The 13,707-nt window shown below is 40.8% G+C and overlaps 1 protein-coding gene across 1 annotated transcript in view; it reads left to right on the plus strand.

Moving 5' to 3' along the window:
• Positions 1–5,341, plus strand: part of camkmt (calmodulin-lysine N-methyltransferase) — a 120,877-nt gene extending 115,536 nt beyond the window's left edge. Inside the window, exon 11 of the mRNA XM_078273012.1 lies at positions 1,973–5,341. Coding sequence (XP_078129138.1) covers positions 1,973–2,071 — 99 coding nt within the window. The 3' untranslated portion in view covers positions 2,072–5,341. The remainder of the gene's footprint in view (positions 1–1,972) is intronic.
• The last annotated feature ends 8,366 nt before the right edge of the window (positions 5,342–13,707 follow it).

Genomic DNA, 13,707 nt, shown 5'->3' on the forward strand with positions numbered 1-13,707 from the left:
TGCTCCTTCCGCCTGGTAGAATTTGAATGTGAATGCTGGCTGTGGTCCCCATAGCAGGCTTAGCACAGGGAGCAGGCAGCTGCCCCTCCACGCCCAACCACCCCCTGGGCCGCCTGCTCTCGTTCTCTCTGCCTCCTTCCATCTCTCTCTCTCTCTCTCTCTCTGGGGGTCAGAGGTGCAACCACTGGTCGGTGCCTGGAGGGATGGCCACAGGAAGATAACGCACATGAAGGGAACTGGGGGAGAAAGGGAGGGACTGAGGGTGAGAGGGGAGAGGTGGACATGAGCAGTTTGTTCATATTCAGCATAAACGGAGAGAAATTGGAAAAAGGCAGAATGGGGAGATACAGTGTAGAGGCAAAGATCTCTAACGGTGTCAGGTCATTCAGGTAGCTATTTAAACCATAAAAACCTATTTTCTGGGTGTAGTGACTTTGTGAACTGTATTTACATGAATAGTTCAACACCACCACTTTCTCTGGTTTTACACTTGTGTACTTCCATTGTTATAATTATTTAATAATAATAAAGTAATGTACAAAGTTGAGCCAGGATGTTGCAGGATGACACGGTTGTTTTATTTATTGTTTATCTATTTATTTTTGGGGGTTTTTGCTGAAATTTAAGTTTTCACTTTAAAGGACTTTGGTTAACACTTGGTAAATTAGACTATTTCAAATATCCATAGCCCTGTTACCCTTTTGTACTTCACCATTACTACATGCTACCTGCACAGCCACAGTATACTGCATATCACATGCATGCAACTGTCTTGTCAACTTATTATAATATGTGTGTCTTAAAGTGAGAGACCTGCAGGGATTGTAGTTTCACTGAGATGAGCAGAAGAAAGTCTATCTACAGTCACGTTCATTAAGGAGTAGTAGTTTTTTAGTTGCAATGTGGAACACAATTAAAGGTCTTATGAGCTGATCTGCATATTTTTAAGCTGGAAAACTTTAATAAAATAAGAACACCTGCTACTTCATGATGTGCCACAAAATGGCCTGATTTGTTGGTAAAACAGAACACAGTCAGCATTTGAGATTGTAATGTAAGTAGGTTTGAGTTGGATGGATGGCCACTTGCATTGTACTTACATTCCGCTGACAGGATCAGTCTGAGTTTCTGTTTGTTGTGAACAAACCTTTTCACACAGTTCTCCCTTATCCTGGTCTCATCCCTCACATGTACACACAGACATTCACACACTCCCACATGAGCAGACCCACTAAACTCAATTTCATAAGTCTCTGATCATTTGGCCAGTCGCTGGGCGAGCTGATTAGCTGGTGCATGCCCAAACTGCCAAGTCTGCTTAAAAGGGCACTGAGTGGGTACCACATGGGCATCCCACAAAGCTGTGTGTGTTTGAAAGGGGTATGCACAATTTTAGTCAATCCATTTACGGAAAATTAATCAGCAACTATTTTTCAAGCAAAAGTGCCAAAATATTCTGTTGTGCCAGCTTCTCAAATGTCAGAAGCGTTTCCTTAGTGTCCTACGTTAGGAAATTGAGATGGAAATGTGTCACTATTTTCTGAGGTTTTACAGATCAAATAATTTTAAAAAAATAATCAAGAAAATAATGGGCAGATTTATCAGTAATTAAACTTATGGTTAGTTTTTAGCCCTAATCCACATCATTGCAGCTTCATACTGTAATTATTCAAATTAAAGGTTCACAAAAAATGAACAAGAAAACTAGAGAAATTAAATATATTAAAAATTTAAATATTTGATTAATTTCAATAGCGTGACAGTAGAGAGGTGACAGGAGGGTTTACATGCAACAAAGGACTTTAATCGCTGATGTGATTACACGTTAGCGTCTTAAATCACAAGGCAAGCAGGACACCCACAAAATATTAGAAATATTGATGAAATTAGATAAAGTATTCTACCAAATAAATGCTTTCTGTAGAATTGTTAGTCTGTGTAGTTAATGCTTTTCATGTGATGTGTTTTTCAGATGCTGACAGAGGGAAAAGATGCATACGATGAGAACATCCACTATCCTCTCCTCATCACCTTGACCAAAGCACCTCAACCTGTCAGCCACACTCAATAAACCAAAACAAGTGAGCCCTCAGCTCTACACAGCACCACTCCACATTGCTTTTGGATATTTGAGATGGAATAATGCTACAGAGTCATGTCAACACTGTGAACCATGAGTGATCTAAATGAGGAGGAAGAATTGCACTGAAAGAGCAGAATTAGAATACAGTAAGGTCATCAATATCAAGTGTTCAGTCACAGATATTTCAGACATTTTTCTATTGGCCACAGATGATTTATTATCAGATGATGCATGGCTTTGGACAGTATTTAAGCGTGCATGTTTTGTAGTTTGAAGTGTAGAAGACCAACCTCATTTCCAAAGCAGTGGGGATACGTTTACTGTGGCTGAAGAGGAAGAAAAGGAGAGGCGGATATATTCCGACCTATGTTTTAACCAATCTTTCATATGCAAAATAACTACTGTCAGTCTGCAAAATAGTCACTCGGTCATTTATACCTTTAATCAATTAGCCTCATCACTTTAGTTAATCAGCCATCCAGGAAAGTGAACCACATTGCCAAACAGTCATCTTGTCAGCCAGTCAAGTAACCAGTCTTTTCAATTACCTAATATGGTAGTTAATAAGCCAGTATTCCAGTCATCATTCCAGCCAACAAGGCAGTCATTTGTTTAGTCAGTCAGTTACATGGACATTACCTCCGTCAGTCCTATTGTAGGTGTCAGTTGGCCCTATTTAACCTGTCAGTATTAACCTATGCCACTGTGTTTCTGGCCCCAGCATGGAGGCCAGCTCTAATTCATTAACTATCACAGACTGTGGAGCGGCTCACAGTTTCCTTTGTGTTTCCTTTATTTCTCTTTGTTCCCTTCTTCCCCCGCTTTAATTTCTTCTAATACCACTCATTCATCCCAGTCAGAGGTCAGTATTAAGAACTTCTTTTGTGCATTACTTATAACAGTACATTAACATATTAAGGCACGTTCAGACTCTGGAGTAATTGTTGCTGCCCAGGAGCTACAGCTTGCAAATTACACAGCAACATCACCACCACGGATACAAGTAGTCCATACTACATAGCATTGTTATTAAAGTTTACAAAGCTCTGTTGGTGTTATCTGTTTGAACACTACAATGCCACCAACATTAACTCTAACTTTACTGGTAATTTCTTAAAAAGTTTGCCACAGACAAAAGTCCAAAACAATTGTGTCTCACACATATCAATATTGCTCTGGCAGTGGATATCAAACCTATTTGGTAACAGAAGTGGGGCTCGCCAACTGAATCCTACGTCACTTCACTCACAAACATTTAGCTCTTCAGAGCCACTTAGCAAACAACAATCAGATCCTGTGGCAGCTGCTAAACACTCTTAGTCTGAACCCACCTTCAGGAAGTGTGTGTGTGTGTGTGTGTGTGTGTGTGTGTGTATGTGTGTATGTGTGTATGTGTAGAGAGAGAGAGAATACATGCACAGGTTGCAATGACTCCTACTACATGCAGTTATTGACTACTGACCCCAATACTGTGGAATAGATAAACATGTATGAAATGCTGTACAGAGCAGGGTTTCTTTGCATCTTTTTTCCCCCTTTTCTTCTTCTTTTTTTTAAATGCAGACCTAACCAATGGTCTTTTACCCCCAATGTCCACTGGCTCTGTGTCCACAGCATCAAAGTTCATGCTTGACAGATTAAAGTGCTACATTAAATTTTGAATGTATGCAATGCCTATATTTATACTTAATGGTGTGTTCATTTGATTTTGCTTTAGTTTTTACATATACTGTACACAGCAAAACCTTGAAACAATGTTGGAAATCTGGCTGCTGAAGAACAGACTGCATGAAACAGGAACACAACGCAGCCACATCCAGTGGACGTCAGGGGTTAGAATATGATTTCAAATTGTGCAACCATAGTTCTTGAAAGTGAAACAATCTCCTGATACAGCAAAAACTTTCACACATTTCAGACTAATTGCTTCTCCATTTTGTTGGCATTTTACCTATCAGCACAATTAACTGTTTAACTCAGGTCTTTTTTCCATGCATTCTGCTCTTGTTGTATTAAAGAACCGCCAAGTGTCAGTGGGTCAGTTGAGTCTAAAGTTGTACCTATCACTAGTAAAGTGTTTTCATATTTCACTGTGATCCATTGCTGTACACAACAGCCAAGACGCTATGCAGTAACTCCCAGTGGCTGCTGTTCACATTCCTTATGGTGAAAAAATAATCCGCCTTCAGAAATGAGAGGTATTCCCTGTGTGTAACTACTCAGAAATGTAAATTAAGCCAGTTTCATCAGTGGTCTGAATGCTTTGAGGACGTAAATTGCATTGCAGAAACGTTCCCATTGCAAAGGTTTAGAAGTGTGTTTAATTACATTTGTATCTGTAATGTAGTTTGCTGTATACCTTTGATATCTGTGGGCTAACACATAAATACTATCCCAACTGTGACTGTGTACAGTGACTTTATCACTGCCTAGTGTGACATCACCACCACTAACAGTGATGTCACTTTGCAACACTTTGGCATCGGGCACCACTGTTTACCACTGTTAACCAACGCTGCATTGCTGCTTCTTGCAACATCACTGCCTCTATTAAAAAAAATCCTCACCTGGTGCACCCACGATCTGCTATGATGTCATGTTTTGACATAGTCATGTCACTTCTTGTGATATTAGTGCTGTGCGCTAGGACACTTCTCACTGTGACATCAACAGACAGGAACCATTGATAGTCAGTGGTATTCAGAGACGGTCATGTGCTTCAGCTGAGAATTACCTTGGGCAAACATCATACAGGAATGCTTTATTTCACCAGATTTATGTCACAGTGTTGTGGGATGTCTCAGCTAGGCTATTATTTTGATTATCAAACAGAATTCTTAGAATAGTTGGTCATTTACATGCCATGTCCGCACTACTTTATTAATAATTTCAGATTGGATCTACTACCTTCTATCAACACCAAGCCTTTTTTTTCTGCCACCAAAAACAGAACTACAAGAATATTCTCCAATTTGAATAAAATTATAGCTGCTTCTGTAGCACTGGGACACCAGACACGTATCACAATTATTGTGTTTTATATTGTTTTGGGGTTTGACGCAAAAAACAAACTGTATTTATGAATTAAATATTTGAATTTATACACTTTAGTGTGGACATGGCCTCATAGTGAGTTTCTCCATGCAGTATATCAAATTTGCTCTGATTCACTGTAATTAATGGGTAATGAATGTTGTACTTTGCAGACTAAGGGTGGGTGCTTTTTTGTGAATGAATATCAATAAAAACATTTTCTTCAAGAAATTTGGGACTCTGGACTTTTTTTCTTTTTAAAATGTACAATGCTTGGACAATGCGCAATTTAACACATCAGCTTTATGACTAATAAAGCTAATATAACCTTTCGCAAAAATTGCAAAATTATTTCATTATTACAAATATTTAACTTAACATTTAAGTATCACAAAACCACAAAAAATTAATTCTCTGTCACCTTGCAGATGTCTGTAGATTTTCTGTGATGATTACTATAATAACAAATGGCAATGGGGGTGCCAGTAACTCAGTCCGTATGTAGTCCCTGTTTGGACCAAAGTACGGAGTGTGGACTGGTAGCTGGACAGGTGCCAGTTCACCTCCTGGGCACTGCCAAGGTGCCCTTGAGCAAGCCACTGAACTCCAACTGCTTGGGGCTGGCGCGCGCCAATGTGACGTCAAAATGACGTAGATCTCGCTGGCGCGCCAGGATTTTGAGTGTGCGTCCAGAGGTCGTGCACCACTCTATTTTTTTTCAGCGGCGCGCGACAAAGCAGAAACAGGAAGCATGAACGAACTCGAGGGCAACCGGATGCCAGGACTCTCAGAGTGACTGCAAGTCTCTCTTGTAAACTTACTGGGTTAAGATGAGTTCTTTTATGGCGAATGAAGGACTTGATCTGACGAAGTAGGTCATCGAATCAAATTGAAACATTGACGTCAATGCTGCTGCCAGTTCTGCTGTTGTTTATCTTTTTCTTCTTCTGGTCCGTAGAAATAGCAAAGTCGGTAGCCTTTCCTCATTAGCGACACCTCTGTTCAGGAAAAGACTGCAACTACTGTCGCAACCACCATGAGCGAGTATAAACAGTTAGGCCGATCCCATGACGTCACACTGGTGCTCGACAGGTCGGCTACGGCGAGTATACCCCACATTTCAGTTCCCCCCGCAACTGACGGGCGCACACACACAAACACACACGGTGTATGCAGGACAAAACGGAGATGAGACATACAGGAGGACCTAAATTGAGGACAGCTACGCTCGTTATTGTAAGTGCAATGATAAGTTAAAGTCCAATAAGTACTTTATCAAACCGTATGAATGTGTGTCCCAGGCCAGGATAGGAAATGAACTAACAATGTCAAGATCAACAAGACACTGACACATATGTTCAAATTTGATTCATTCAATACATGCATTCATATTATAGCAACATTTTCAGCATCCTGAGGCTTGTTGGTAAGGTTACTAGGAAAACAGCCCAGAGTCATTTTATTCTCCCCAAAACATTTTTCTCCCCTTTTTATTTTTAAAGAACTATACAAAAAAAAATCACAACTTTCATTGTCTCTCGCAACTTCATTCCAACAAACATACAAAAGACATCGCAACTTTTATCGCAATTTTTTACAAAAGTTCCCACAAAATCAGGCATTTTGGGCCGCAACAATCTCAAAAAAAGGCCGTGAAATCCTGAAGGGACTGATTTCAGGCCTGTGTGTAATGTGTGTAACTAACAACAGAGTGAAAAAAATTTAATTTCCCTTGCAGGATTAATAAAGTATGTAAAATTTAAAAAAATGCTTATGTCGAGCTGGTTGACAAAGCTGTATGTGTAAAACGTGTGTGTTCCATTATTAACAATCCAGTGTTAAATGTTCACAGATGTAATAAAGTTTCCTTCGGGCCCAGATCGGCTGTGGCCTGTGTTTCAAACACAATGGCCTCCTGCAGGCTAAGCTGGTGCCAGACAAGGTAACACACAGATATACACACATACAAGCTCACACATACACACATATCAAGCCTAGTCAACAGTCTACCCCTCCACAGGAAGAAAGGAGAGAGGGATAAAAGGAAGGAGGAAAGGCAGTACACAGCAGCTAATCCTGCAGGCTCACTCTTCTGTTTATCAGTCAAGGAGGGAGGGAGAGTTAGCAGAAATGGAGGGACCTGCGAGGCCTCCTGATCTGTCTTTTGATATTTTAAAGAGGTCTGTTCTCTCCTCCTCAACACTCTGCTGGAGAGACAGAGAAGAGATATAAAAAGCTGCAAAGAGAAGGAGACAAAGGCTGGAAAAAGACAAGAGGGCAGAGGAGGAGAGAAAAGAAATGGTACAAGACACACTGAATAGCTGGAAGGAAATACAGTGAGACCGTTGGAAATGAGGTGAAACTAGATCGAAACAGCGGGGAAAAAGCTTCAGCTGTGAAAGAAAACAGAAGCTGACTGAGAGACTGAGATTGACTGGCCGAGTGAGTGATCGAACAGAGAAAAAGAGAGAGAGATAGAGTGCTCCCGGCTCGACACAAGGGCCCCATTAACTTGACCACTTGCCCTTTGCACACAAAGGCAGTGCCGGCCCACTGCCCCTCCCACCCAATTATCCACGATTAGGCTCAGTGCACTGTGTCAAGATGGAGAGGGGAGGAAAAGAGGAGAGGGGGAGAAAGGCAAGCATGGAGAGAAGGAAGAAGGGGGCAGAGGGAGTAAGGAAAGAGTAAAGGAAGGAAGGAAGGGTGGATGAAGTTATTTTGAAGGAAGACAAATTTGTTGTTAAAATGGAAGGGATTTGAACATTTGTTTTAGCACCCTCCATGCAAATGAGTGTTCTGTGAGTTTTGAGAAAGCTCAGTGTCCCCTGGAAACATCCACTACTATGACTTCCAACCTATCTGTTTTTGCTTGTGTTTTCCTATTTGCAGTGTGGTTCTATATATCATGTATGTGTTGTCAAATTGGTGTCTCAATTTGCTTTTGTTTGATTTGTTGTAGTAGTGAAGTAGTGAAGGTGTTTTCTTCAGTTGCTTGCGCTTTGTCCATTTGCATGCGTCTCCTTAAATCCATAATAATTCATATGTTTTTGCCACTTTGTGGCAGCAGAATAAGCCGTAAACCAACAATGACAATGTTATCTTATAAAGTTGATACGTAGATTTTTTTTAAGCAAACGGTTGGCTATTAATACATCTAGGCGATACAGAGCAGCATTAGCATTCATTTGAAGTCGTGTTTCGGGCGTTCTGACCAATGTAAGTCCCATATTCACCCCCCCACGCCCCTTTTAGCTCTGTTTTGGTCTCTACCAGCTCCTGAGGGAAGTATCTAAGCTAAATACTCCACTATATTCACCAGCTACTCCCTAACTTTGTCTGCTGTATGTTGCTAGGTAGATTGCGTACAGTGGGTTAATCAGAGCTTTGTCGCTAAAAACAGCAACCTTTCCCACTGATAAATCATACAAAATACTGTGTATACAGTGGCAGCTTTAAGTTGAAGTACAATAAGCTATCTTGTTATTACAAGTGCATGTAGAAACACACACACACACACACACACACACACACACACACACACACACACACACACACACACACACACACACACACACACACACACACACACACACATAAACACAAACACACACACCTTCCGCCCTCAATGACATAATATAATCTGGTCACATTCTACCTGCACACAAACACAAACAGATCAGCGAAGCCCACACCATGACACAGTGCACCTATATACACACACACACACACACACACACACACACACACACACACACACACACACACACACACACACATTATACAGTCTACACACATATGTAGGCTGATACATGCAAACAGCCCCAGCATCATCACACACATAGACAAATACACAAATTTTCCTCACCACACCATGGGCTCAGCTGCAGTACAGCCATGTTGTGTCATGTTGTGCTTTGTTGATACTCTACCGCCAGCTAGCTGGCATCCCCAGGGCCTTGGGCTGGTTGCCACTGCAACATCACCACCGCTGACAGCAAGCAAACACACACACACACACACACACACACACACACACACACACACACACACACACACACACACACACACACACACACACACACTGTATATCAACACAGTGTCTGCCCTCACTTTGACTGCCACAATTCCTGCAGCTCTCCAAAAAGTCTTAACACGTCTTCATTTCTGTTTTTGCAGTACAAGGTCAAATAAAGAGGTATTTAATTAGATCAGGCCAAATGAATTGCCTGCTTTTGCTCAGCCTTTGTATTTTATTTCATTTACTTTAATTTCACAACACTGGCAATTTGAATTCCATTGTTATATATTTATTTCAGGTAAAATAGTTTAGACTATACTTCATAGGTGGCTGCCTTGTGTGACCATGACTTTTTTATGACAATTTAACCAAAAACATGTTTATGTTTTTTTTTATTTTAGGGCTGAAACAAAGATAGGAAAGCTCTTTCTTTTGACTGTTAAAAAGGTCTTAAACTTCATTACATCTGCCAAAACGTGTACAGATAGTATATTTAGGCATGCATATACACTTTTTCTCACACTCAATGAGAGACAGATGGTGTGATAGGTAGGCTCAGGTGGCCAAAAGATGTGTACATCTGACTGTTTGACCTGCACATTTACAACCACAACCGCAAACTACAATGAGCCATATGTTTCAGTGTATATACTCTATATGTGAGCGTACAGTGTGTTTGCATCCGACAGCCCAACATGTTTACACGTCCCCTGCTCTATACTATAACCCTCCCTCCCCTCCCCTCCACCACTTCGTCCATTGCCTGAAATCTCTCAAAACCTTTCAAGCCTTTTCCTCTCTCTTCTCCTCCTCAAGGCAAATTGAGGAGGGCTTTTTAAATGATCCGCTCATTATCGATAGTGGAGTCACTTTGGCTTTTCAGGTCCGTCTGCTTGCCTTCCTGTTTCCTTTCCCCCCCCCCCCTCCTCTTTATCTCCCTCTGTTTTTTAAGGGGCTTTTTCTGCTTGCCCCCCTCCCCTGCACCCCCTCCTACTTCTCCCTCCAGAATGGCTTTTTGGTCTGTTTGTTTGTGTTCATGAAGTGGAATGCAGCAAAGTCCCTGAGAGCATTTTTTCCCTTTTTTTGTGTATTTAGAAAGCCATCGAGTATGAGTTGACATGGCAAAGTGGGAGCTACCCCCACCTCCCACACACAAACACACCACATTCACAACACACACCTGATGCTGACCTTGATGACAATAATGTTTTCCATTACAGGAGAAGGAACTGAGAAATATGTAGTCACCTGGACCTGGGTGGGTTAGGATACTGTCTGTATACTGTATACAGAGTGGGAATGTGTGGGTTTTAGCATGTTGACACGTTTAACAGACGTAAAGACAAACTCAATTGTGTCATAGGCTTTGCTGGCTCTATAGGCTGCTTGTAGTTTTCCCTATGTACCTGTTGAGCCCCTCCATGTCTAATACCCATTAAACCTCTCCATCTGGATATGCAGGAGGCTATGTTCACTGACTGACTTATTTGCTGGCTGACTGGAGCGAGCTGAGGTCAGTCTGGAGGCTGGCTATATATATATACACACACACACACACACACACACACACACACACACACACACACACACACACACACACACATGCACATTCACACAGTACAGTGATGCTTACACATGAGCTTATAGCAATAGGCTGCTAATTAAGGGGGCTGTGCTGTTGACGAAAGCACTCAACTTATCGCTGATTAGGTCAGGCTGGGTCGAAGCGAGGAGCCGGAGAGAGAAAAAAGGAAACTGACTGTGAGACATATAGAACGACAAAAGTGGTTTGTCCTTCCTATAAATGTTGACAGTCTCTTGTGGCAGTGTTTACCCTACTTTTTATGGCAAAGGGCCGACATTAGGAGCCACGTTGAATTAACACCTGCCTCTCTCTATACAATCAGCTCCTTTCTGTGCTATTGTCTCAGTTGTCAGTTAATCAGTGAGGCCATCAATCAGTCTGTGAAACAGTTTGTCAGCGAGCCACCAAATCTTTACATTTAATGAGCCAGTTGTATTGTTCAAACAGTGTTTGTATGTGCACTTTTATATATTAATGTTTGCTAAAATAATTACATTTTGATATGTTAAACTAATATTTTCAATGAGAAAATTCAAATGTATTATTTAGAAATGATAACAAAAACTGATAATCTGCCCACTTGATTCATTTAAGATCCCCTCAAGGCATCTTGTTATCAATGCAGTAAAAGTTGGATGAGCGTTCCTATGGAAGCCCAGTATTCATGTTAAATCAGTCCTTCCAGAAAAATGCGGAGTTTTTTTGTTATTGTTGCGGGCAAAAATCCTTGATTATGCGGCACGTTTTTCAACAAATAAAAGTTAAATTAGTGAATAAGCAAATATTTTAAACTTCCCCTCTTCAGTAGATGAATGTAAAACAGCCTTCCAATGTAAAACTGCACAAACATAATTCTGCACAGTAAGGGTCAAACAGCCAAGTGAAGTAACAATAAGCAAAACCCATTTTTAAATGGAGTGGGACTTTAACCTTTCTGCTACAATCTTAGATCCCAATGTAACAAAGGCATAACCCCACTTCTAAAATTGTAAACATATAAAACATATGGAGCTATGTTATTATTATATATATTTTTTTTAAATATTTGTTTACTTTAGTATTCTTTGGAGTAAAACTTGAAAAGAAATTGTTTACATTTTTTTGTCCAGCTCTTCAATGATACATGTGAATACACCTGCAATTTATGTAGTAATAAAAAAGAAAAGTAAACATTTATTATCTGGCATCATGTTTAGAGAGGATTTCAGGTCACACTGTAAACTGATTTTCACTAGCACCCAACATACAGTACATGGTGCAATGAACTTGTTAGAGACCAATCTTGTGGGTATAAAAAAAAAAATCAGTTGTCAAAATATAGAAGGTGCAACTTTAGTGACTTTAAATATGAATGACACCAGCCTGTCTGATAGTCACACTGTAAAATCTAGCCAAACCTTCATTTATGATTTATTACCTTTGTGTGTATCCATCCGTCTGTTTGCCTCCTCACCTCACCACCTCGCCCCTACACACACACACATTCTCTTTGGCCTATGTGCCTGTGGTCGCCAGGGCAACAGCTCTAACCTGCCGACCCATGCTCCTGTGGGCCAGGGGGCCAGTCAACAAGCCTCTCTTCCTGCCACAAGTGGTGCTGGCGGAATGGAGAGGGCCCTCGTCTCTGCTTTGAAGGTCAACGAGGCCCCAGCCCGGCACTCTGCCAGTGACTCTTAGGCCCCCCAGACCAGCACGACAAAATACAGCTTTGAAACGAAGGTCCAATTCAACCACACACAGATATAACCATTGTTAGAGGCCCTCGGTTTGAGTGCATATCCTGGATTTTACAGTGAATTACTGCTACGGTTTTACCCCATCCAGTGATGAAATCAGTTAGGTATTTCAAAACGTCCTGTTTTTTTGGTATCACTAAGTGTAGTCTGACAAGCATACTTTTGAAAGGCTCAGGTTTTGTATGATCACTTACTTTACCAGTGGAAAAAGGGACCCTGGCAGTGATTGTATTGTTCGCTATTAAAATATATCACTATGACCTCACCGTAGAACAGTGCTGTCCAAGCTTTTTGGTTTTTATCTACTAGTGATGTCCACTTGTGACCCCTTATTTCAAGTTTAAAATGTCTATGAGTCGTAAGCTTACACAAAAGTGAGTTTTCCCTTCTCAAATTGTTTAATTTGTTTAACTTCAGAGGCTTGAAGGGGAAAAACTATCCACAATTGCAAGAGAAAAAATAATGATTTAAGATCTCAGAAAAAGGAAAGATAATTTTGCGTTATTTTGCGTTTTAAGAGTTGGGAGCCGCTGTAATAAACTGTAGACATACTGCATTTGCAATATGTAGTTTATTTTATTTGCTTCCATGGGTGTGTATGAAGGGTTTGAAAAAGAATCATCAGAATACAACATTATAGTTTAAACATATTGAGTCAGTCAACAAAGAAACGTTTTTTTCTCACAGTCTTCTTCTATGTCAGCTTACAGGGTGGCATGCACCTGTTCCAAACTGTTTTCAGGCTATTCTGTTTGGTGGAGGTAAATACTCCAGTAGCCACTTGTCTGCCTCCTTACTGGGAAATGTACATAGATTATGTCCACACTAATCCTTCTGCAACAAAAAAGCATTTTGCTTGAATACAGCGGTTAGGTAAGGGTTTCAACAGATACACTCATCCTTACAAACACACACTTCCACGTATACACACCCACATTTACCGTCCATATGTGCACAAGGACGTCGGTGCAATTAACCTTTAGCTGATTCAGTCCAAGTACTTTGTTTGATTGAATAGAGCTGGAGTGTTCCCTAAGCCATAACCACAACCTTGTGTGTGAGTGAGTGAGTAATTGAGGGAATGTATGTGTGTGTGTGTGTGTGTGTGTGTGTGTGTGTGTGTGTGTGTGTGTGTGTGTGTGTGTGTGTGTGTATTTCTGAAATACTGAATGTTGAGCTTTAAGTAATGAGAGATGGGGAGGTGGCCTATTTCATAGTTTTCTTATAAATTCTCATTTGTCTATGCCTG

The sequence above is a fragment of the Sander vitreus genome, chromosome 17, assembly GCF_031162955.1.
Source record: "Sander vitreus isolate 19-12246 chromosome 17, sanVit1, whole genome shotgun sequence".
Lineage (NCBI taxonomy): Eukaryota > Metazoa > Chordata > Actinopteri > Perciformes > Percidae > Sander > Sander vitreus.